The sequence below is a fragment of the Triturus cristatus genome, chromosome 1_2 (genome assembly GCF_964204655.1).
Source record: "Triturus cristatus chromosome 1_2, aTriCri1.1, whole genome shotgun sequence".
Taxonomy (NCBI): Eukaryota; Metazoa; Chordata; class Amphibia; order Caudata; family Salamandridae; genus Triturus; species Triturus cristatus.
In genome coordinates, this window is record NC_140580.1 from 518,630,804 (window position 1) to 518,657,122 (window position 26,319).

Consider the following 26,319-nt stretch of genomic DNA (forward strand, 5'->3'; position numbering starts at 1 on the left):
TCGTCTTTTCACCCCCCAGAACCATGGGGGAGCCTCAAGGCCCCGAGGTCACAGCCGGCTTCCCGCCTCCTGCGGGAGCCGACATTGCTCTCACAGACAAGGAACTGCTGAACATGCATCTCCCTGTCAGAGCAATTCTTTGTCTGTTTCTCTGCCTGCTTGACAGCGGGTAGGAAAGCAGAAGAAGACGCTGCTCTCAGCAAGTGGGAGTGGTTTCACAGCTTTCATTTGCTGAGAGCGGAGTTCGTTTTTGCAAAGCAGGAACTGGACCTGGGGGGAGGCGGTCCCCAAGGCCATTATTGGCTCCAGGAGGTGTGCCGCGCGCCCCCCCCTCCTTTGATCTGCACGTGCCTGCCCGGGGGAGGTGGGTGTCCCCGGAGCCGTATATGGCCCGAGAGGAGGGCTGTGCGGCCCCTCTCCCAATTGTTTAAAAATATTTTGCCCCGGTAAGGTGGTGCTCCTCCGGGTGTGGGGTCTGCTGCCCTCCCCCATTAGGTGTTATTTAGCCCCAGGGAGGTGATGTTACCTGGGACTCGGGGTCTGCCTGGGCCCCCCCCTATCAAATTTCTTTAGCACCCAGGGAAGTGGTGGTCCCAGGGGCTCAATAAGCCTTAGAAGGGGGGCCCCGTGCGCCCCCATCCTTTTTTTAAAAATAAAATGCCCCTGGGGCCTGGTTCACCTGGGGACCGTATTCAAAACAAGTGCCGGAGCCCATGTTTGTTTTATTTTTTTTTAGTTTTGGCCATGGATTCGCAGCTAACGTTTTCAAAGCAAAACTTTTTTTTAAAGTGATTTTTGGCCTTGGGATGGTTCCAGGGGTACCCCACCACCACATCTAAGGGGGTTAGAGTATCCCTTTTTTTCAAACTTTTTTGTGGGACTCTGCTGATGCTGAGTCACAAGATGGCTGCCAACTGATGCTGAGTCACAAGATGGCTGCCAACACTTCCTGGTTGAAGTGCTGGCAGACCATAAGATCTCACCATGAGATCTGTGCTTAGGCTCCACCCAGATATCCTTATTTGCTGTACCTTAAATTTCTCAACAACTACTGTAGGGATGTACACCGGATAACTGAAAGTGCGATCAGTGAAGCAAAATCTACCGTCCTGCCAAATTTGGTGTAATTCCATCCAGCGTTTCGGGCTGTAGTCGTGTTCAAAGTTTCATTGGGAAGTAACATGGGAAATCGTATTTTTCCCCCCTTTTTTAAGGCCCGTACTTGAAGGGTCACCCCGAAACTTTCCATGCACAAGACCCACAATTACACTATTTGGGGAAAATTTTGTGAAGCTTCATCACATTATGCCTAAGAGAAAGTCAGAAAACACTTTCTTTAGAGATATATTGACCAAACTATAACTACCTACCGGGGCCCCCAGTAGGGGGGGGGGTGTATGTGTGTGTGTGTGTGTGCGTGTGTGTGCGTGTGTGCGTGTGCGTGTGTGTGTGTGTCCCCTAAATTGAATTGATAAGAAACTTCTTCTATTGTTGCTTCAAATATGTTCCCATTTGCAGCCTAACCAGCACCATTCACTGCTTCTGAGATGTTCACAACACCTGTCACTTTGGAGCCTGTGTGTCATTTAACAGTGGTGCTTCGCCTTAATCTGTAGTAGACCGATATAATTGTATTTTTCTCTCTACCGGATCCATTTAGAGGATGCCGTCGCACCGTGTAATGGAATTACAAGATTCAATTTTAATTATGCATGCTAAAAAAGCTCGTGACTCCTTGAATGATAAATGCATACTAAAGTTAAAAAAAAATGCGGGAACGTTCCGTTACAAAAAAAATGCGGGAACGTTCTGCTCATGTGCACTGTTGTCTTGTGGAATGGATTCCCCATGTTAAATGTACGCTTTTATTTCAATATTTTTTTTTCCAGGAGAATCTCCCGACTCCTCCTCGCCTCTTCTTTTCCCCTGCGGGTCCATCAAGCGGGAAGTGCTTCCAAAAATACTTCGAGAAAAGAGTATGTGTACTTTAGGGGGTTGTGTCCATTGTTTCCGCCCCCATACTATAAACCGTATTTTATTCTGTCAGATGTTGTTTTTGAGGGTTTTGGTGTCTGGAGATTCGACTCTGTGAAAACCTCCGCGGCTTCAAGGAGAAATCATCACTTTCCCTCATGCAAAACAAAACAAGAAAAGGCGAATTCTCGCCTGGCAGTTCAGCAGAACCCTGAGTGGTACATATTGACTAACTTTTAATGCGGTGTCTGCCCTTTTAGAGGGCATATGGTTAAGTATTTCAGTTGGCTAAATGTTGAAAGGTTCAGAATGTGATGACCGTTTTGCAGCAACTTTTTGTTCTTGCAGGTTGTGTGGCTCGTCCAATTGAGAGCAACACTCCAGGCCAGTTATATGTCATGTTGCAGACGAAAATGACTAATACCTAATATCTAGACATATCTAGACATATCTAGACTAATATCTAGACATTGCAAAGTCGCATTTCCTTTTCCATTTTATTGCGGCCCTTCTGCACGCTGCCCTTGGAGGTAGGAGTGACCATACATGGTTATTTTATAAAGTATTTTAATCATTTATTCATAAGTGTTCCCAACAAAAGCGAGCTGAATGTTTCTGAAGTCTGTTTTCTCGTTGTGATCTACGTTTTTTTCTGTATTGCAGCGGCACTTTACACGTTTATAACGCTCGATAACAGCGGGTGCATTTCTGTCTCCTTGCTGCAGGTATTTCCATGGAAAGCCTCGTCGTTTATCAAACAGCCCAGCATCCCGCTATCAAAGAGTCCCTGGGAAATTATTTCGTACAGGTACTTCTTACTGTGCGGAAATAGAGATGGTTTGAAGAATCCGTCTTATGATGTTTGCCACGCACACCGGACGCCCCCGGCCGCGCGCTTCCTCCCTTGCGCCCACTCTAGCACGTGCGTCACTCGATAACATCTAAACTCTCCAGCCAATTACTTAAACGAGGTGTTTCCTTTGACACACTTTACCGCTGGATGTGAAAACCCACATGAGTGAAAGTCGACGCTCCAGCTAATGGGGTTTTCTGTTCCCTGCAACGAGACGCTCTGCGAGCAAACACGCCATTACTTCCCCGCACGCCTTCGTCGTCCCAGGCTTTACTGAATGTGTAATGCTTTCTCCTACAGACATTGTTCACCTACCCTCGTAAGCTTTCTCAAACACCTTTTCAACATGGCTTCTCCTGTTCCCCATAGACCTCCCCCTAGAAATAGGGGGTAGCCCTCATCTACACTTCCTGAATTTGTTTTGTATTGATCCATACTTGCTTTTAGCTGTCTGTTTGCAAAATACTTCTTGGACCATACCAAAAACTTACAGTGGGTTATAACAAGTCGATTGCTTACCATTGGTTGGCTTTCATCTCATTCATTTGCATGCTTCTTAATAAATGGCTTTCTTTCCTCGTCTTCTGTTTGTCCTTCCTGGGGTGGACAGCGTCTTTACCTTTCTTTTGATGGTATCATTAGTATCCTTTCTCTGCTCATATTCAGGAAACCATTTATATTTTGCTTTTAGCATTGCATGCGAGTACGTGCGCTTTGTTCCCTCTGTATAGTGGATTTTATGCTTCATTTATTATAGCCCTCCTCGTTCCACCCTAGGATTTTTTATTTTTTTATTTATTCCTCTCCAGCCTCAACCTAATGCATTGGTTCCCCACCCACTCCTCATTGCAGTCTCTTCTCATTCTCCTCCATTCCTTCCGCACCACTAGCAGTACTTTAAATAAAACATTTTTAAAAATGTTTTTGCAGAGCCCTGCAGCTGCTTTTTGCATTAAAAAAAAAAAAAAAAAAAATGCTGTCACACAATTCAGCATTATTTTTTTTATTTATCTCTACAAATGACGTCTGGCAACTTCAAAAAGGTAAATAAATAATATAAACACAGTGGCGGTCATGCCGTTTCGTGGGTACGCCAATGTGTTGTGACGCATGCGTGTGCACAGGTCAGCACACCTGCGTGCATATTTGGAATGACTCTGCCAGCAGCGTCATGAGGTTTACATGTTCATTTACATTATCTCATCTTGTTCTTTTTTTTGCCCATACGGAACAGCCTCAGCAAAAAGCATTTCTTTTTGCTGATGCAGGACAGCACGAGCAAAAAGCATTGCCAAAGACTCTAGGCCTGATTTAGATCTCGGCGGATAGGTTACTCCATCGCAACGGTGACGGATATCCTGTCCGCTGAAATATAAATCCCATAGGATATAATGGGATATATATTTCGGCAGGCAGGATATCAGTCACTGCTGTGATGGAGTAACCTGTCCGCGGACATCTAAATTAGGGCCTCTGTCAAAAAGGTGAGAACAATTGGCTTTGCCAATGCACCTTAATTACAAGTATGTGGTGGCCATACCTGATTTCAGTACCAAGCTAGGTAGGTCTCAGATGTTCATTTCTGACACACATGCCTCCAAAATATGACTTAAAGTTTTCATGCTATATTAGATCTCTGCAGTTGCACAAGGGTTGTCCTCTCCTCTCCTTGATAATTTCTGTGAGGCATCCATTCGGCAGATTGTGTTTCTTGAGGGAAGCGTGACTGCTGACAGTGCCTAGAATTAAGATGGAGGATGTATTGCGAGAGGATGGTTGGATGCATTGTTTCAGCTTGATGCTCCATCATGTAGAGAACATGAATCTCCTGTGGAAGATGATTTGGATCCAGTAATTCTGAGACTTTACCGTCGCTAGAGTCCATGCTAATTATTACTGAGAAAGCCGTAGAAGCAGCCTTTTCAGCCAGAGAGAATGCACCAGCCCCAAATACCCAGACTCTCTCCTCCACCAGATGTTGATGATGACTCTCAAAAAGGAAGAGATAAGGGTTTTATATAGGGTCCGGAACGTTCAGAAGTTTTCGAACATTTGAGAACCAATGTTTCTTTGCTGATGGATACTTGTGACCGCAAATGCCTCACACTAGAATACTGCCGGCACCAAATGGGATCCAGAAAACCTCTCCATAGCAGTTTCCCATGTAGCGCTATGTGGCATCATGTGTCTTTGCAATGACTCCACACCACCGGGAAGTGATGGTGCAGAGCCACAGATAAGCACCACCCCATGTGCATTGACATCAGTTTCTTTCTTTCCACACCTTCTGAGAAGAACCCGGACCTCTGCTCCAACTTTGTTAGTTTTCCAACATCTTCTAAAATGATGATATAAGTTTGCTAGGAAATTATGTCCCCATCCAAAACAAAAGGTTTTTAGTCATGTCGCAACTGCAAGAAACAAAGGTTAGTAAACGGACCCACACAAATGTGTGTCTTTGGTCTCTCCATCATCTCCTTGTGTTTGCTTTGTTCGCCCTAAGTTGGCAGGGTATGCCCAGACGTGGGTCCCTTGCTCACTTTGCCACTGGATTCGAGCTAGCCTGGCTGATGAGGGCTCTTAGCCCGAAACCGGTCCCAGGATGCTTGTTTCCGGTCCAGGGAAGACATGGCTTGGCAGTTCGCGCTGGACTGTTTCCATGAGGCACAGGGTCAAGACTGATTTGCATATAGCTGTGTCTGAACTGGGGTTGCAAAGTGAGCTAAAGAATAATAATGGATTCAACCCAGATCTGTGACTGGGGGTGAATGTCTGAAAAGTTTCAGCTCTCCGTCCATCATCTCCTTGTGTTTGCTTTGTTCGCCCTAAGTCGGCAGGGTATGCCCAGACGTGGGTCCCTTGCTCACTTTGCGACTGGATTCAAGCTAGCCTGGCTCATGATGGCTGTTATCCTGAAACCTGTCCCAGGATGCTTGTTTCCGGTCCAGGGAAGATATGGTTTCGCAGTTCGGGCTGGACTGTTCCCATGAGGTACAAGGTCAAGACTGATTTGCATATAGCTGTGTCTGAACTGAGGTGGCAAAGTGAGCTAAAGAACGATGATGGATTCAACCCAGATCTGTGACTGGGGGTGAGTGTCTGAAAAATGTCAGCGCTCCGTCCATAATCTCCTTGTGTTTGCTTTGTTCACCCTAAGTTGGCAGGGTATGCCCAGACATGGGTCCCTTGCTCGCTTTGCCACTGGATTCAAGCTAGCCTGGCTGATGAGGGCTGTTAGCCTGAAACCGGTCCCAGTATGCTTGTTTCTGGCCCAGGAAAGACATGGTTTGGCAGTTCGGGCTGGATTATTCCCATGAGGCACAGGGTCAAGACTGATTTGCATATAGCAGTGCCTGAACTGGGGTGGCAAAGTGAAGTGAAGAACGATGATGGATTCATCCCAGATCTGTGACTGGGGGTGAGTGTCTGAAAAGTTTCAGCGCTCCGTCCATCTTCTCCTTGTGTTTGCTTTGGTCTCTTGGCTATTGCTCTAAGTTGTGCTATAAGTGTTCTCTCAAAGCCGTAGTCGATCCGAGATGGGAGACTGAACTGTATGTTACCGAACACAGATCTGCCCAGAAGAAGACTGAGGCCTTAAGATGGCCATGCTGCAAATTTTTGGTGTGCATCCAGCTCCCTCTCGTATGCCTTCAGGGCCCCATGAAACTGCTGGGTTACCACTGGCTGGTCCATCGTAGGTGCAGTTTGCCCCCCTGGGACCCATTACTGAGCCCATACTGTTAGCGGTACATACTCCTGTTGCGGTCCAGAGATCTATAATAGTCACCACCATTACACTGGTGCCAATATTGGACCCCGAACTGACTTCGGCTCAAACCTGAATTATGTCACACTACGAAATAACAAAAGCACAACCAGTCATCATGCAACCTAACTGTCCCCCAGTGTCTCTATCATGTTGCACCTACCACCAGAGTCTCCATTATCTCTTTGGTTCTGACTCTGATCCTATACCAAAGTAGTGGGGCACCCAAGGATCTTGATGATGATGATGACAATGGTTTACTTCCGCCTCACTATACCGATGATGACGTATACATTGATTTACAAAATGACAGCAGGCTTGATATCTTGCCTAAGACCGAGCTTAACTCACCACTTGGGACACAAACTTCGGAGAGTACCTAATTTGCAGTGGTGGTCCAGAGGGAAGGTGAGGCACTAGATTTGTAGCTACCCTCAGTTGAGACCAAAACAAAAGTTCTAGTGAAGATTTTGCAGCCTGGACCAATGACCTTTGAGGTCTCGCTTCCTTTTAACAATGAAATTACTGATACTTTGTAGGCCACTTGGTTGCAGCCTTGTCCTTGCCCGCCTGTGAGTTGGCGGTGGCCAGATGTCACAGAGCAGCATCTGGTGACCCAAATGTTCTCACCAAGCACCTTACTTCAGAGAATCTTATTATGTAGACCTCGACCAATAAGGTGAACCCTAACTCATTTCTTATCACTCCTCCGAATAGGGAATCAAAGAGGATTGATGCTTTTGGGAAGTGCAGGTTGTCTTTGGACAGTTTAGCACGGCGCTCTGTAAATGCTGTTTATTTGCTGTTCCACTGCACACATGCCTTTTGAGACATGGCCAGCAAGATCTTGCTGGCGGTCCTGGAGGACCTTAGGGTCTCTTTGACCCAAACGGTTCATGATGGACAGGACACATCCAAATATGTTATACCCCAGGTTTGGATACTACTGACTCTCTGTGCAGGGCAGTCAGTACTATTGTTGTCCTTCTTCGCCATGCGTAGATGCTTTCTATAGGATTCTTTGGCAATGTACAGCCGTTCCTCATGGATATGCCTTGTTATTGATCCCACCTTTTGGGTGAGAAGGCAGACTCTACTTTAGAGCTTTTTAAGAGCACCAGAGCTATGCCAAACTGCTTTGGACTGATGAGCCCTCCCAAACAGTTTCTGCATCTGTTCTGAATGTTTAGCGGCTATTCTATGGACTGGCGTGAATACAGAGACGGCCTTCCCAACCAGTGATGTAGCAGATACCCCAGTCCTTTCGAGGACGCAGATATGGGTCTGGCAGGCAGCGAGATTGCAAGCACGGGCATCAGTCCTCTTTCCCTGCTACAACGGCCACCAATTTTAATTTGCCATAGGTGGTGCCTGCCCAACTAGTGGGGGGCATGAGTCTGCATTTTCTTTAAGGTTGGTGATCCATCACATCAAATGGATTGGTCATATAGATAATTTAAAATGGCTATTCTCTGCCTTTTCTTTCTGCCCTGCTGACTTTTCTTCCAAAACCAGAACGAATTTCAGACAAACACCTGTCCATTCTGGTACAGGGGGTGAGGTTGTTGCTTTCCAAGGGTGCTGTTGAGAGAGTTCTGGACATGGAAGGCAGAGGCGGTTGTTACTCTAGCTATTTCCTTGCTCTGCAGAAGGACAGAAGCCTCAGGTCTATTCTGGACCTTCGGCCTCTGGATGCCTTCCTGATGAAGGACAAATTAAAAATGCTCTAACTGGCCTAGATTCTGTCTGCTCTGGACCCTAGAGACTGGAAGGTGTCAATGGACCCACAGGATGCATATTTTCATATACCGGTACTGCAATCCCACAGATTCAAGGTGGGCCAAGAGCATTTTCAGTTTACTTTGCTCCCTTCCAGCCTCACCAGCACTCCTTGGATGTTCATGATAGTGATGGCAGAGATCACTGCCCATCACTTGGGGATACTAGGTTCCCTTACCTCGACAACTGACTAGTGAAGGCAGGCTCACCAAAATCAATCATGGGCCACCTCCAGATGACCGTGAACCTCTTGACGTTGCGGTTCATTATCAACAAGTCAAAGTCATACTGACTCTCTCCCAGAGGAAGCCATTCATTGGAGCAGTCATTGACACATTGCAGTTCAGGACTTTCTCTCCCCTGCAACACGTCCAGGACATTCAGGCCGTGATCTGATGTTTCAGACTCAATCCGGAATCATGGCGAGAGCAGCTCTGAGGCTTTTTGGCCTCTTATCCTCCTTGTCAGCTCCTGGTCAGCTATTCCAGGTAACACATGTAGGTTACCTAATGGAATTTAAAGTTCCAGTGGGCACAGCATTCAGGTAATCTTACTGATAAAATACATGTATCAGAAGAGAGGCTTGAGATAAGCAAGGGTGGCTGCTCAAATGCTTTTGGTCCAGAGGCAGGCTCCTCTCCCTTCCCCACCCAGAGTTGATGGTATGATGAACACATCCCTATTGGGCTTTGGAGGTTATCTGTGGGAAGTGGAGATCACATAACTCTGAATGCTGCAGAATGCTGGCTCCACATCAGTCTGCTGGAGTCGCGTGCCATCTGTCTGGCTCTGAAAGCTGTTGCCATCTATTAAGGGGAGGCTGGTGCATGTTCTCATGGATAAAACCATCAGCATGTGGTACTGCAACAAGTAAGGCAAAGTGGGGTCCTGAGTCCTGTGTCAGGAGGCCCTGTGCCACTGGAGGTGGTTGGAGGACCCGGGCATTTTCGTGATTACAAACCACCTGAGAGACTCACTAAATGCCTGAGTAGATGAACTGAACATGCAGCGTCTGGCCGAGCATGGGTGACTTCTCCGCCCTGAGGTGCAGTTGAGGCCGTCTATTGTTCCCTCCTTGTTTTCTGGCTCATTTTATTATGCGAAGGTTGAATAATCTTTTATTCACTCTTCGTAAAATAAAAAGATGCCATACTACTTCGGGTCCTGCAACAGCCTGAGGCAGCTAGTGCCACTGTCAGATCGCTGGCACGGGTGCATAAAGGCGCCTGAACCAGCCATCAGAGATACTGTTCAAGGCTGGTGAAATCCCAGCCCTGGTTTCAGGGCACTGGCATGCCTCAGTGCATTACCCCTATCTGTGACGATCTGTAGTGTCTCTGAAAACCGTAGCCATAGATGCTGCAGGCTTAAGCCCTGTAGTACCTGGTTCTACAACCCAATCAGCCTGTCACTGTAGCTCTTCCCAAGTGGTAACTGTTAGAAATGGGATTTCTGGTTGGCTAGGGCTTGCGCCAAAGCCAGGCAGAAACCACCACTCTAGTCCGGGCTGGGGAGTTACACGCCAAAGATAACCCCTGCTCACCCCCTTGGTAGCTTGGCACGAGCAGTCAGGCTTATCCCGGAGGCAATGTGTAAAGCGTTTGCGCGCGCACCCAGCAACAACACCCAAGGCCCACCACAAAGGAAACTCCACACAAGGTATTATATAAAAATAGCCTTTGTATTATACCAAACACATTAGATAAAAACACACACTTTACAATGTGCCAACAGGCACGGGCAGAATTTACAAGGGATTATATGTACAGGGGACAGGGCCACCTGGACCACTGTCAGGAATTAGCACTTTTAGAACTTAGCACAAATCACCAATAGTAAATGTAAAACATAACACAAAGTAACTGTAGAGCACAACCAGTAACTACTGGCGCAATAATGACCTCAGCGTCATCACACTAGCATCAGGTATAAAACCTATCCTGCATCTATCACAGGGGCATAAATCACATTATGCAATTCTCATTGGTCTAACGCACTAGACCTAACTGTACTAGGGGCGCACATCGCACAGGGAAGTACAATCTCCCTACCATCAACCTAAGCAGGTAAAACAACCTTCTAGGCAGAAATAACCACATTCAGAGGTATCAGACACAGGGTGCGCCAAACATACTATACACAGTACATTTCCTAGCACCATAAGCATGAACACAGGGTGCGCAAAACATACTACACCGTACATTTCCTAGCACCAAAATCACATCAGAGTCCAGGTTGCGCAAGAACCTAAACGTAGCAGCTGCCCACTACTTGCTGGGCAGCTGGGGACAAGCACAGGGCCTAAACGCTGCAGCTGGCACTAAGTGCTGCGCAGCTGGGGAAGGCACATAGTAGGCAGGGGCTCTCACTAGCCCCTGAAACGATATCCAGAATGTCGGAGCCACCTAGGCTCGAAAATGACATGTCCCCATGGAGCGCACAAGCTCCTAAAATAATGATGCGCCAATATAGAAAAGGTCCTTGCCCCAAAGTACTGTGGAGCGCACTGGCGGCGAAATGGAAAGTGTCCCCAAACGCTGGAGCCCTCGGGGCTCTGAAAACATACACATCGACCAAGTTGGAGCCTCTCCTGGCTCTAGAAACAACTAAGTTGCCTCAGTCACTTTGGAGCGCACTCGCGCTCTTAAAACAAACAATGTGGGGGACGTTGGAGCCCTCTAGGCTCTATAAACAATTGTGCCCGTCGTTGGAGCGGCGGAGGCTCTGAAACCAACATAGCCCTCGCAGGAGCGGCCCTCTGGCAGACGGGGCCGCTCGGACTAGGTGCCTCATCTGGCACACAAACGGGAGAGGGCATGTTGGAGCGGCCCACTGGCAAGCGGGGCCGCTCAGCACTGGCACTAGTGCCTTCACCTCGCGCCTTCCCCCTCACCACGGGCAGCACCACTCACCGGCTCTCTCTTCGCCCGGTCCCCCTTCTGGGACCGGGACTTCCTGCACTTGCGGTCGTGGCGGGGCTCTCTCACCTCATGAGAGCCCCGTCGCTCGATGCGCCGGTATTCGCCCGGTCCCCCATCTCGGGACCGGGACTTCTCTGGTGGAGCCTGCGAGGCTCCGGGACCTCCTCCCCTCAAAATGGTGGTACTTCCGCGGGCCCAGCGGCAATTTCGAATGCGGCTCGGGCCGCGGCGGTGATTTCGAATGCGGGCAAGTTCGGGGTGGGCACCCGGAATTTTAAATAACTCAATAAGCGGGGTAGGCACCCGTATCACTCCTGAATATGAAACGAAGACGCAGGGTGGGCACCTGCGCACCCCAGGCAACCAGATAAGCGGGGCGGGCACCCGCAAGGCACGCATCATGGGGGAATCCCTACGCTGGGGATTCCCTCTCTCGCTCGTAGCAGCGCAACGCTGCACAACTCCAGCTCCTCTCCCTGGGGGAATAAAAGCGCTCTCCAGGCGCTATGTTCAGGACCAGAAAAGCACCTTGCTGCAAGAAAAATAAAGCTCCCAGGGCGCTAGGCCAGCATCAAGCCTTGGCAAGGTAAAAGGAAAGTCACAAGGGTCCAGAAGGTCCTGAAGGCATCCAGGGGGCAAGGTAGGGCCCAGGGGCCAGCACACAGGGCCCTCCAGCAGGGAGGTAGCCCCCATGGCGGTCCCTCCTGGGCCCCACCAGCAGCACGCCCCTGGTAGATTCAAGACCGAGCAAGAACATTTTCAGGGGGTCACAGCCCCTCTTTTATACACCACATCCCTTTGTTCTGGGTTCTGGGTTCAGGGGAAAACCAGTCGCAGCTGGTTGGGGAGCACCCTTGATGTGCCCAGCCCCTCACTCTATTCACTGGCAGGGCTAGGGTCGTCAGTCGCACCACAGGGGGCTGAGCCAGCATTGTGTGGGGAAAGCCCTGCCCTATTCAGGACCCAGGTGTACTCCTCCCACCCATCTAGCTGCTGATCTCCCTATTCACCACCGGGTGACTCCTCCTGACTCTGGGGAATCCCTAGCCCGTCACATGACCTCAACCAGCCAATCGCCAGACAAGGCACACATTTTACACTGCACACCGAAGTGCCCACTTCTAGAAGTGGCACTACCATACTAGCTACACGCACGCCGCACGCATCATCGCGCAGCATTCAATCACACGAGTCCGCACATACCAAACTCGACCATGCACACCCCACGCATCAGGAACTACCAGGGACACATACATTCCCCATGCATTCCTATGGGAGGGCAGGCCTATCTCACCACATGCACTCAGAGGGCGCACGCACTTTATCCTGGGACACAGGAAAAGTGCGCAGAAACCAAAAACCACTATCACCAAGTCACCAGTAAAAGCAAAAAAAGTTCAGGGGTGAACCTGCCAGAAGGGCCAGGTCCAACAGTAACAGATTGGGAAACAGTGGGGTGAAAGAGCAGTGACTTAAATCTGGTACCTGCAACTGCGAAGGTTTGAGTATTCCGCCTCATTCATGCTTGAGTGCTGTATGCAGAAAGGAGCTTTGTGGCTGTTCCGTGGATACATGGATTAGCAGGAGTCCAAATGGAGCCTGCACAGAGAGCAAAGTAAGTAAAAAAAGCTTTTAAATATGTGCGTCTAGGTGAGAGTGTGTGTGTGTGTGTGTGAGCATGTCTGTGTGTGAGTGAAAGTGAGAAAAGAGTCGATGAAGGAGTGAGTCAGATTGAGTGAGAATGAGTGGTAAGAGTGAGTGAGGGAGAAAGACAGTGTAGCTGAATGTTACTGTGTGTGAGACTGAGTCAGAGTCTTAGTGTGAGAGAATGAGTTAGGAAGAGTGAGAGCAAGTTAGAATGAGTGCGACTGAGTGAGACTAGAAGAGTTAGAGTGGGAATGAGTGGGAGTGAGTGAGAATGAGTCGAACTGAGTGAAACTAGGTGAGTCAGACTGAGATTGAGTGATTTGAAATGTGTGGCACTGAGTGACAGTGAGTGAGACAGAATGAGACTGACTGAGCCAGAGTGTGCCAGAATGAGACGAGGTGAGAATGAGTGAGGCTGACTGAGAATGACTAGGACTAAGTGAGTCAATGAGACTGGGTGAGTCAAAACAAGCCAGATTGAAACTTTGTGAGATTCAGAGAGTCTGAATGAGACATTGTGAGTGAGTCAGAATGAGACTGAGAATGAGTGGGTCACAGTGAGATTGAGTGAGTCTGAATGAGTGACAGTAGTTGAGATTGAATGAGAATGATTAAGAGAGTGAGACTAGGTGAGTCAGAGTGAGACTGATTGAGTGAGAATGAGTGTGACTGACTGAAATACTGAGAATGAGTGAGACCATGTGAATCAGAGTGAGGCTGTCTAAGTCAGAGTGAGATTCAGACTGGGTGAGTGAGAATGAGACTAAGTTACTCAAAGTAAGACTGAGTGATTCAAAATGAGACTAAGAATGGGTGAGCCACAGTGAGATTGGGTGAGTCCGAATGAGTGAGATGGAGTGTGTCCGAGTGAGTGAGAGTAACATTCTGTAAATCAAAAAGACTGACGCTGGGTAACAATGAATGAGACTGAGAGGGTCAGAGTGAGAATGAGTGAGACTGTGAGTCAGAGGGAGTAAAATGGAATCCAAGTGGGAATGACAGTACGTAAATGTGAGTGCGAGAGAACCTCCTGAACCATCCCAAAAAAAGTCAGGCATGCGCACTGGAATATGAGTCAGAGATTATTCCCCACCACCTTTTACGGTCCTCAGCCACCACTGCCAAGGTGGTGTAGGGTGTCATCCAACAGTGTGGAGAACCCTGGCTAGATCTCTTCACCACTGCTGACAATGAAGTGGCAGAGGTTTGCGCATTAGATTTTCCGCAAGAACACTCGTTAGGAGATGAATTTCAGCTGGAATGGAAAATTGGGACTCCTGTACTGCTTTCTGTCCCTGCCTCTCTTGACCCAAATTCTAATAATCAGCAGGATCGACTAGGCCCAAGTCATCCTAGAAGCTCCTGATTGGGCCGGGGGGTGCGGTACTTGGACAATAGGTGCATGAGCATCTGTCTTTTGATCAGTCTGCCACTTCATGAGGTACGCCTGTCTCAGCAAAAGGGAAGGGTCCTCCACCTGAATTTGAGCAATCTGCTGCCTATATACATGGAGATTGAGCAGTGGTAGCTGAATGCATTTGATATGCAGTCTGAAGTGGTGGGTGTCATCCCTGCTGCCAGGTGCCCGTCTATGAAATCCATTTACGACGGACACTGGGACAAAGTTGTGACCTGATGTGGCATTTGCAAGACTGACCTTTAAAAAACAAAAAAGCTGTTGGACATCCTGTTTGTTTTACCTTTGGTCCAGCAAGGCCCTGCAGTAGGCACTAATAAAGGGTATTTGTCGGCACTTTTAGCCGTTGTGTTTGCCAAACCAACCGTCCTTGTTTTGATAACCTATTGTGATGAAATTCATTAAAGCTTTGACGCACTTTCCCTCCCAAACTGTTTGTGATGCCACAGTGGGACCTTAATTTAGTCTTGACATTTTTCATGTGTATGTTCTTTGAACTGACGTACGACTGCTCACTGCTTTTCCTGACCCTAAAGACAGTCTTCTTCTAATGCAATTATGTCAGCTTATTGCAAGTGAAATTCAGGCACTTTCATTGCAACTGCCACACACCACCTTTTTCCTGTACAAGTTGGTGCTGAGGACTTGTGTGACAAAAGTCGTAAATCCCTTCCACATTGGGCAGTCTAATACTATACCAGCATTCTTTGCTCCCCCTCATCCCTCGAAAGAGGACGAGAGGCTTCATCAGGTAGATCCCTAAAAGCTCAATGCTTTTACATTGATTGTACCAAAGATCATTGAGTGAGCATTCCACATTTTGTGGGGTTCTCTGGAGCGAAGAAAAGGAAGGCTGTGCATAAGAGGACCTTATTGAGTGGAATAGTTTGCTTCATTAAGATCTGATGTGCACTGGCCAAGAAACAGCCTCTGGAAGGTCTGAGAGTCATTTCCACAAGGCTAAGGCTGCTATCCCTGCATTGCCATGCGGAATGTCTGTCTTTAACATCTGCCAGGCTGCAATGTGGGCATCAGTGCACACCTTTACAAAGCACTACTGCCTTGACAGCCAGGTCTGACGGGAAGGGCATTTCACTTGCTTGGTCCAGCAAGACTTAGTGGTCTAATCCCTCTCCACAGACCCCCCCTCCTCGAGAGCTACTGCCTTGGCATCTAGTCTGAGTTGAAAAATCTTCGTTAAGAACGGTCCCTCACATCACAACAACAAGTTACTTACTCTAAGTAACGCTCTTTCTAGTGGAAACTCTAATTAACTGCAGATTGCTCACAGCCCTCCCACCGCCCCATTCTGAAGTGGATTCTTTTTGACATCTTAAAAGGTTCCAAGTTAGTATTCAGCATACTGTTACCAACATTTATTCGCTCTGGGGCACGGAAAGGGAAAAAACAAGGAAATGACGCCAGCGGGCAGGGTGACGCTTTCATGAAGCTCTGCTCTGTCAGTTCTGGGGGTGGTGCGGGGTCCACACGGAGCAGTATGACGCTACTAGGCGGCACACGGGAATAATGCCATTGAAAAGTTTTTCATATCTAGTCTGGCGCCGGAGGAGTATTTTAAGGTGAGGAATCTGCAGTTAGACAGATTATCCACTGGAAAGAGCATTCGGAAGGTAAGTAACTTGTTCTTCTAGATCCTTTGGATGCTGCCAAAGAGGAGGACTTTTTTCATACAGTAACACAGAAGGGAGCTAGAAAGCCTACCTGTACATGCAGCATTATCCAAAGTACTGCAGCATGAGTCTAGAGAGGTGGAGAATCAATCATTTCCAAGATATTTTGTCAAGTTAGCATTCACTGCAGAACGTCTTGGAGGAATTCCCATCAGTACTTAAAGTGGAGTCCCTGATGTCAGGATTGTCATTGTAGGCAGTTATTATTTCAGAAGACGCCCCATCTGCAGATGCCGTAGGTAAGAATGTTGAGGCCGTGATCATGTGGCCATACTCCGAATCTAGTTTCGTGATTCTAGCAACTGGTTATGTGAACTACATAATCCAGTCACTCCTGAAGGACGTTTAAGTTATTGGCTAATCAAATCCAGCGGGGTAAGGAGCTTAGATAAACCTTGTAAATTATGGAACAGCAAGTGCCCTTCGTGGCTGATATTTCATTTGATTTTATTATGTGCAGCAGCAGCATCAGCCTCTTCCATTGCAGCCAGATAGGCCCGCGTATCCAAGAAAGCGATGTTGATGCATCCACCTTTTTCGGGTACAAAGTTATTTGGTCCTCCGTTGAACAAATGGTCAAGAAGTCTGCTTAGAATAGAAAACGTATGACTCCAGCAAACCTTCTTTCAAGGGGTTTGGGTTTAACTACTGAAGAGCATTTGGTCCCTCTTCAATGCCTAAGGTTGCTAATCAGCCCTTTTGAGGTTGATACCAGTATCCACACACGCACCGGTACCAACCATCATTCTCAACAACTACACCTCCTCTTCCCAAACCATAATTATGTTCCATAGTATCCCGATTATCCATTTGGGGTGCACCTATGATTTTTTTTCTGAGACTTCAAATTATCAAGTTATCAAATTAATTTTTATTCCCCTTCAGATTATTTCTTTTGTGAGATTCCATTGCTTCATTGTACTTGATACGATAAGGTACTGTTGAAGGGCATTTATGAACTATTGATCATTGCAGTACCAAAGGAAGTGGAGTTGGATTGTTTAACTTTCGAGACTCCCTTTTGGCTCAGGTTGGGTGCATTTTTTCCGGACTCTGCTCATCATGTTTAAATTTAGTTTTCTGTTATTAAAATCCAGAGGTGTTGCAGCATTGCAAATGGTTGATGTATCTGCTCGGTCACCTAGTTTTCCAAATTCGGTAATGACTGGGACGAGGAAGACAAGCAATGAGGTAATATCCCGGTTACTTACCAGTAATCTTCATGCTGGTCTTTCTTGTCACAGTCCAAGTTTCTTGCCCACCCACCTCAAATTGGTATATTCTAGGCGACCAGTTTCTTTTGAATTTGATTTTAGCTTACATAACATCAGAAATAAGGAAATTAGCTTTCTTCTATTTCTATGGGCAGTGTCTAAAGGGAACAAAAGAAGCCATGTTGAACCTGTGTTTGAGAAGCCTTGCTGTTGTAGGGAAAGTGGGGCAGACGGAATCAAAAGCAATCCTGGCAAAGTGTTTAAACGAGCCCTGCTCCATTATTTTCCGCACCTTTTTTCTTCCCAACCATCTTTTTGTCTTACTCCTACTCTCCTCACTCTCTTCTCCCTCTGATCTTTCTCTATCCTCTCCTTTTCTCCTCTCTCCTTTCGTTCTTTCATTCACCTATACCTTTCCCTCGTCTGTCTTGCTCTGTCTTTGCTCATACCACTACAGTTCTGACTGCAATGAAGTGACAGACACACCAGCAGCAGCCCAGGGACCTCGGAAACCGACTTCCAAAGGCTCCATCCCACTGAGGAAAAGCCCAATGAAATAAATGGTCAGTCCAGCCTTGTAGACAAACAATGGCTTTAGGGGAAAACATTGCCTATTCGGTAAGGACTGTAATGAGGAGGACAAGGACTCAGAGTAATGAATATTACCAATAAGCAATCGGGCCCAGGTAACAGTCAGCCAGATACTTTTGTAGTATTGCATGTAATCATATGGTCTGCAGCACTAGGTGACAGGCCAACATATTGCTCCAGTTCTTAGTTGAAGATTGTACATTCCTCTGTCTATTTGACTAATTTGAATTCAGTGGCATAGCAAAGGTGCCCTGAAACCTATTACAAGCAAGGAAAGGGCCTCCAACTATTTGGGTAGTAACAGATCGGCAAAATTGGGGTAGAGAGGTCTGTCAAACACATGGAGCATTGGTACCACTGCACATGCTGCACTATTTAATACCTATACCTATATTGAATTAAAGAAAATGCACCATATCTGCTAAAACTACATCTTCATGACTTTGGTGTGCTACGAAATCCAATAACCTTAAGTCTTCCTAATTTTGACCACTGGCAGTGCCTTCTACTGGACTCAACTGTGGAATATGGGAGTTTAGACACTGCTTTATACATATCCCGCAGAAAAACAAAGGGACAATCTACTAAATTCTACTAATTAAAAGCTCAAATCGCAACCAATTAACCACACCAGGTACCAGTAACCAGTTTGAAGATGTGCTGCAACCAGCAGGATTTTGCTCAAAACTAGGAAGATGCCTAGAAACTCACGTGGCAGTAATTATAAGTATTAGCATCAGTTTTAAAGTGATCAGCTGGAATTTGCAACAGATCATGAGAACATTTTATAGTATACCGATATGAAACCTCTTCATATGCATGTTTTATGGTTTGGCTAATGAGATATAAATATGTCCCCCGCTTAACTCCCACACTCTGGTTCCAATAAATAAACAGCATACAGTACCAGGTCCATTTAAAGCGGGATGAAGTACACATATTCCCTTTGATCATCTACATCCCATTGCAAAGAGAATAGGTGGCTTTCTGGAATTATGAGGCATGGTCAATCATTTGTAAAAGAACAGCCATTTTATCAGCCACTTCGTGTCTAAGAGAGAATCTATCCAAAGCATTACAATCATGATTTATAATGTGTTGTGCACAATTCCCTTATGTTCTCAGAATGGTTCTCAAATAGTTATTTTGTGCTGACGATGGCCACCCTATCATCAAGAGATTTCGCCTAAGTCAAGCTAAAACAGATTGCATGAATCTGCAAACATTCACTAAGGAATGTTGTTGGTCCAAAGTGTGTGTTTAGGATAATGTCATAGTATGGTTAGAAACCTCTGGGCAAGAGAACTGTAAAAATATATTTTCAAACAGAAGCGTAAACTATTTAGAGACCATGATCCAGAAAGTGATTGGGGCAAATGGGTAGCAACAAAGCAGTACAATGAAACTGCAAACTAGACATTAAGAATTGGAACCCATTGAGGGACTTGGACATCAGTGGAGATGCTGCACCACCAAGACCTGCACCTTGAAAAGAAGATTGCTGCTTTTCAGGCGTAACATTGTGATGGGGTAGGAATGGTTTCTGTATATTGTCTATACTGCTCAGCGCAGGGAGGCAAACTCTCCTAGAGCCAAAGTCATGCCAGTGATCAATGTAATTGTCAAATGAGAGAGAAGTATGGGGATTTTGAGAGACTAAAATGGCTAAAGCAAAGTGATGTTGTCTATTATGAATATGTGAGTTGATGTGCAATTATCTGTGTAAAGGCACAGCAACAAAATGTAAAATATGGAGTTGATGGCCACCAAAGAAAACTCCAGGCATTGTTCTGTTATAAGGGATTTGCACGTTGTCATTTTGACATGCCTCAACACTCTTGTCTAATCTTGTAGTGTGTCTATGAATATAGTAAGGTCTGATGCTTTAATGTGGAATTCCTTATTGAGACAGAGTGGCCACAGAGTTTTTGAAAGGCTACTTTTCTAACATCCAATGATGATTTAGTCACGCTCTGGCTTTTGTTTGGGGTTGGTGATATTTTGAAGGATTTTTAAGTCCAGTGTCCAGACTACTCCCACCTTTTATCCTTTCATTCACCCAGGCAAAGATTTTATTCCATAGACTATCCCACAACTAGGTACTTAAGGCCATTTGTGATAATTACATGTTTTTTGTCTTGGATCATATCCTAAATATTCCACTTTACTCAATGCAATGTGAGTTTTTAATCCTGCTAGGGTACCTGGCCCTAATTTAGGCTCAGCGCTGAAGTGTAGTTTAAAATAGAAAGCAGGTGCCTTCTCATTTAAGCTGGGTGAATCGGATCTCTGCCCGGGTGTTCCACATAAAATAGCGAACCTTAAATCGTCTACAGTCTTCATCTCATTGTCATTTGGTGTTCGGGACTGGTATGCCACTGATGGTAGAAGAAAGAGAACTTGATATACACCTTGGTTTAATTGGGAGTAGTTGGAAAGCACAATCCGTGACTGGAGTATTTTTGGGGATTTGGATCCTCAAAATACGGTTTGAGAAGCAGGATTCAAAATGGATTATTGCTTGTCCTCCATTTTGACTAGGGTCACAGATCTAAAAAGCTACTCTTGCAAACCTTTGGCTTGTTTCCTCAATGAATGGTTCTAAGATACCATTTCCAAATGATATATTGTCACTGAGTGTATTATTAGTTGGAGTGGGTGGGAGTCCACCCCAAGTAAAAATGGTGGTATCTTGTTAGGTTAGGTGCAGTAAAGGTTTCTGTAATTTAAACCTGAGCTCTATAGTTATGGTACAGTGCAGATAGGCTTAATTTAAGACCATGTGTAAATTATTTAGAAATGGCAACACAGTTAAAAAGTCAAAAACACAACACATTAAAAATCTCACTCCAATTTATAAAAATAGAAAAAAGATTAGTAAACAAAATGATATTAAAATGAGAAAAATCCAATTAGGGGAACCAGATATACTAATTTTTACATTTCAAATTTTAAAATAGCGCCAATTAGCATTATGTGCCAACAAAGGGGCATCTTGTTGGGCTTGACTTGGAGCAAGGTACGATTTAAGGCCAACCACAATAGAGCGCGGGTCGGATACAGAAACCAGGTTCGTCCTAGTCATATGTTTTACCTTCTGACTCTGAAATGGAAATCAAAAGTCCTCAGCGGGGAAAAACTGGCGGCTATGGCTGAGAAGAGCTCCACGAGGCCAGTTAGTCATTGGAAGAGGTCCTGGCGAAGCTGTTGACTTTTGTCGGGAACAGTACAGTCGGGAAAAATGTTCCATCCTGGCTGGATAATTTTGACACCTTCGCCTGGGATAGATTTATACTTTCTGACTTTTTTTGTTGCTCTAATTCCTCCTGCATGGGAAAGCTGCAACCTGTAGCCGAAACAGTGCTCCACAAAGCTGGCTACTCTCTTGACGATGTCCCACTGGAACGAATTTGCTGCTGCAGAAAAGCTCCAACCAGGAGCAATGTGAATCTTTGGCTCAGATGCAGCACACCTTCATAGGATTGACTCAGCAGGTTTGTACCATTCCTCCGAAAGTCTTTGAAGCAACAAAGTTTCCAAGTCCCAGGTTTCTCAGGACGTGAGGAGTAGTACACTCTGATATAGCTTAGGGCCCCAGAACTTCAGGAACAGCACTTGGGGGTCATGACTCACTCCAGCAGAAGCCACAAGCAGAATCTAGGGCAGGTCCAGTTGGAACTGTTGAGCTGGGTTCTTGAGGAAAAGGGAATAAAGCAGCTTGTTATGTCCCTTTAGTTTAATAGGAGCTCAGCCAACTGACCCTTGGAGTCCATTTCTTTGTTCAGCCTACAAGTGGGAGCAGTTCGAGCCTTTCAGATCTCCTCACAGGGTTCAACAGTAGATGTAGGCCTTCTTCTGTCTTCCACAGGTCCAGTAGTGTTCTGAAGAGGTTGCTCAGGGGTGCCACATTTATGCCTGCCCCTACCTTCTGGGACAGGGTGATGCCTGCCCCCTCCCTAATCAATGTAGGAAAAATTCTCAGTAGTAACCCTACCCACGTTTGCAGTTGTTCTGTGTACCCTACTGCAAACAATCCCATAGTGGCCCACTCTACCTAAAACTAAGATGGTAGAACCTTTCTTACCCTGTGCAGAACTTCTGTGCCTATTCTAGAGATGTGTACCAAAAACTCCTGCAACAGGAGGGGGTGGATCCTACTAACATGAGAAGATGTATCACTTGCAATATATAAACCAAACAATAGACCTCTTGTGGTAATCACTAATGACAATTGCAAAAATTAAAAAAGCACTTCTCACTTGATCATAAGAAGCTTGTTTCATTGTAGTTTTCAAAAATTAATTTGTAATCTATTATATATATATGTGACACTTAAGTAGAGACATTGTACACAGAATTATATACACAAACTCATAGGACCCGGACCCCCCAGTGGAACCCCGCTCCACCATAGTGCACCCACAAACCATTTAATTCTCCCTGCGGAGAGCTTACCATCTCTCCCCTCAGTGCTGGCCTCGGGAGTATGCCAGCGGGCCTCCCGTTACCCTGAAAATCACAGTTCTGTGGCCCCTTTTCCACAAAGCCCCCCTCACTCTTATCCTAACTCGAAACCCTATTTCTAGGGACGGGTGGGTGGGAGATCGCAGTAGTCCTCAGCATCCAGGCAGGGGCAGGAAAATCGAGAACAGAGGAAGAGTGAAGGTGAGTGCGGGGCCTAAATAGCCCCCTGGCCCCACCTCCCCCTCCCCCATACCGGAAGTACACGTTGGGCCCACGTCGTGGTGCCCCGGAAGTACTACTACCGGCCAGCAGCCAATTAGGCTGCTGGCCGAGCCACAGGGTGTGTCACGGGGGCGGGGGCCGGGTCTTAAGTGCGCGCTCTCCCAGGGTCGCGCTTGGCATAGGACCCGGACCCGCCAGTGGAACCCCGCTCCACCCATTAGGCCATGTTTAATACAACAAGATATTCATAAACATGACAATCAATAACATTGATAAACTTTTCAGGTTAAAAATTCACTTTACCACATTTTTAATATTTACAAGCGTTCATAATTCATAACCTTATTTTTGTCCCTAAAACCCTCCAGCACTAAGGGGCCTCCTGGCTCGCATCCCCAACGATTGAGAACCACGCAAGGCGCAACCCACCTGCGTCCTTGAGTGGTGAGCCCCCCAGCCCTCGGTCCTTGTCCGTCTATTTCCGGGGGGCCCACCCCTCGCCACCAGGCTGCCAAGGAGGCTCGTGTGACCTGTTGCCCTTGCCTCTCCAGCCGGTGTCCCCATTCTCCCTGCGGAGAGCTTACCGTCTCTCCCCTCAGTGCTGGCCTCGGGAGTATGCCAGCGGGCCTCCTGTTACCCTGAAAATCACAGTTCTGTGGCCCCTTTTCCGCCACTAGGGTGATCAGGGCCTACAGGTCCTTCACCCTCCCCACTGAAGAACAGATTTTGTACGAATGACCAGATCCCCTTAATCCACATGTCCGTGCCAATGTCTGATAAGTGAACGCCGTCTTGGTGAAACATCCGGTCCCCAGCTATTAGTCTGTGAGGGATATGACACAGGCGGGCCGGACCTGAGCACAGCTTGGCCAACTCCCCGTTGAGGCGTCTTACTGGCACATTCAGGGCCTGGGATCTGACCCCCGTCGCCCAAGTCCGGCGAGGGATCATGCATGACCACGCAATCAGGGCCCGTGGGAATGTTCTCCCCAGCCAGGCAAATTCGGTCAGTAAGTCCTCCCTTACTGCCTTGCGACCTAACTTCACCATGTCATTTCCTCCCAGGTGCAGGATGATTAAATCCGGGGACGGATGTCCCTCGTGTTCCCGTGTTTCCTGGACCAGTTGTTGCAACTGCCGGATTCGCAGACTGCCGACGCCTCGCCATAAGAATGATGTCCCTTTTAAACCCAATGGTTTCGCCACTCGCTTCTGCCGCAGCCGGACCGTGGCGCGCCGCAGGAACGAGTGTCCCAACACCCAAATCACCTTTGGCGACATACTAATAGCGAGGGTGAAGAAAAACAAGGTCAGCGTGGTCAACTCCATACATTGCACTTCGTTTCAAAGTAACTCAGGTCGCACATAGCGCTTAAAACAGGATGATGACCAGCGCCCCACTTTCTTAACCGTCTCGGCCGGTAAACCAGCACCTGCAGCAAGCGTTGCTGCCCCTATCCTAAAGGAGTGTGATGAATATCCCTTAGGATCCAACCCCAGGCAGTCCAGAGCCCGTCGAAACACGGCCCTGAACTGGAATTGAGATAGGCAATCACCCTGCTCATGTATGAACAGGGCCTGTCCCCCCCAACTGGGCCGTATTAGCAGATATGCCTCCATACTGGCTATGGGGCACGCCACATCCCCTGGAGCTGGGGACAAGTAAATTAAGGACCCCTTCCCCAATGGGTCCGTCTTGGATTTCCTTAGTACTACCTCCAAACCCCCTGGGTCTATTCTTGTGTCCTGCTACTTGAGGCCCCCTGTGTAATCTCTTTTTGAAGCCCCTACTAATTCGCCCAGTCGAAAAGCCCCATAAAAGGCTAGGGAGAAGGCTGCCCTGAATAGTATACATTCATATTGGGAAACGCATACCGACTGTAATATCCCTAACATGTCCCTTGGCGTCTTCACCTCCAGAGGCCTCCTCTTGTCTTTCTTCACTCCTTCCAGCCTAGCCCAGCCTGACAGAGCCCTCCTTACCACAAAAGTTGCCCCGGGGTCCTGCTGACCTGCCAATTCCGCAAAGAAGCTTATCGCCGATACGTGCGCCCTGGCGTAGGACGCCGGTCTACCCTGATTTCTAAGTGCTACTAAATACTCGCAAAGCGCCTCTGTGGAAAAAAGAGGGGACCGGCTCGTTCCTGTATGCTCTGAACTGCTGTTGGTATGTCCGTCTCGTGCGTTCACTCACCGATGCTCCCACCAGCCCTGCTATTCCGGGACTCCAATCTTCCACAAAGATGCCGGTAACACCGTCATCTGCTCGTCTGCCTGAGGATGATACTTTCTGAACTCCTGCAACTTGGAGCGAGACAAAGCGTCAGCAGCCTGATTTTTCACACCGGGGATATGCGCTGCCTTGAACACCAGATTAAGCTTTAGACATGCCAGAACCAAATGATTCAACAATCGCAACACGTGATTACAAGTAGCTCCCTGCCTATTGATGGCTTCCACCACTGCCATATTGTCAGACCAGAAGATTTCAGTCTTGTTCCTAAAGAATGTTGCCCAGATTTCTACTGCCACTATGATTGGGAATAGCTCTAAGAAGGCTATGTTCCTAGACAGACCACTTCCATGCCATGCCGCCGGCCAATCGCCCCTACACCACTGAGGCCCCAATATCGCCCCAAAGCCAATGCTACCTGCTGAGTCCGTGAGCAGGCCCAATTCTGAATTGGAAATCGCCGGCTCGGGCCAAATTGCCTTTCCATTGAAATCCCTCAAAAAACTACGCCAAATCCTTAGGTCTTCCTTCACATCCGCCTGTAACCTAACGTGGTGATATTTCTGAGTGAGTCCCGCCATTGCCCGAGCAATTGATCTCGAGAACGGGCGGCCCATCGGGATAATCCTCAATGCGAAGTTCAACTGCCCCACTAGTACCTGAAGTTGATGCAGGGTGACCTTGGGACCTGCTAAGGCAGCATCTATTGCCAGCGAGAAAGCCCTTACCTTGTCTAGCGGCAACCTGCATTCCCCTGCCACTGTATCAATGCCCAAGAAGGATATGCTGGTATCAGGGCCCACCGTCTTACCTGGGGCCAGTGGCACTCCCAGCTCTTCAAACAAAGCTACCAGCTCGCTCAAAGCCTGCCCGCATCTCCCTGAAGCGGGGGGGCCCATGATCATAAAATCATCCAAGTAGTGCACTATCTCCTTGTGCCCTGTTCTTAATACAAACAACCACTGCAGCATAGTGCTGAACATCTCAAAATATTTGCATGACACTGCGCAGCCCATTGACATGCACCTGTCATAATAATATTGGAAATTAAATTGAAAACCCAGGAGATGATAGTCTTCCGCGTGCACTGGCAGGAGCAAAAAGGCAGACTCAATGTCGGTTTTTGCTAAAAAAGCATTTGGCCCTAAATCGCGCAGTCTCTTTAAAGCCGCATCGAACGAAGAGTAAGTCACAGAGCACAGGGACGGGTTTATGGCGTCATTCACTGATGCTCCCTGTGGCACCGATAAATTGTGAATCATTCTGAATTGACCCGGCTCCTTTTTGGGCACCACCCCCAGGGGTGAACATACAAAACCTGGCAGTGGCGGAGTCCCAAAAGGGCCCGCCATCCGCCCTAGCGCCTTTTCTATGCGCACCTTTAGCGCCACTACTTCTGGATGCATACGTGCTGACAATAAGTTTTTACAATAATCTACTGGGGGCACTCCTTGCGCCGGGATGCGGAAGCCTGAAGAGAACCCTTCGTATAAAATTCTGGCTGCCTTCCTGTCAGGGTTCTGGTTTAGCCAGAAAATCAGCTTCCC

At 47.3% G+C, this 26,319-nt stretch overlaps 1 protein-coding gene across 6 annotated transcripts in view; it reads left to right on the forward strand.

The window, feature by feature from the left end:
• Positions 1-26,319, forward strand: part of UROS (uroporphyrinogen III synthase) — a 426,340-nt gene that overhangs the window by 383,988 nt on the left and 16,033 nt on the right. For all 6 annotated transcript variants that reach the window (XM_085606248.1, XM_085606250.1, XM_085606246.1 and 3 more), the window contains 2 exons: positions 1,890-1,976; positions 2,700-2,782. In XM_085606248.1, coding sequence (XP_085462374.1) covers positions 1,890-1,976; positions 2,700-2,782 — 170 coding nt within the window. The remainder of the gene's footprint in view (positions 1-1,889; positions 1,977-2,699; positions 2,783-26,319) is intronic.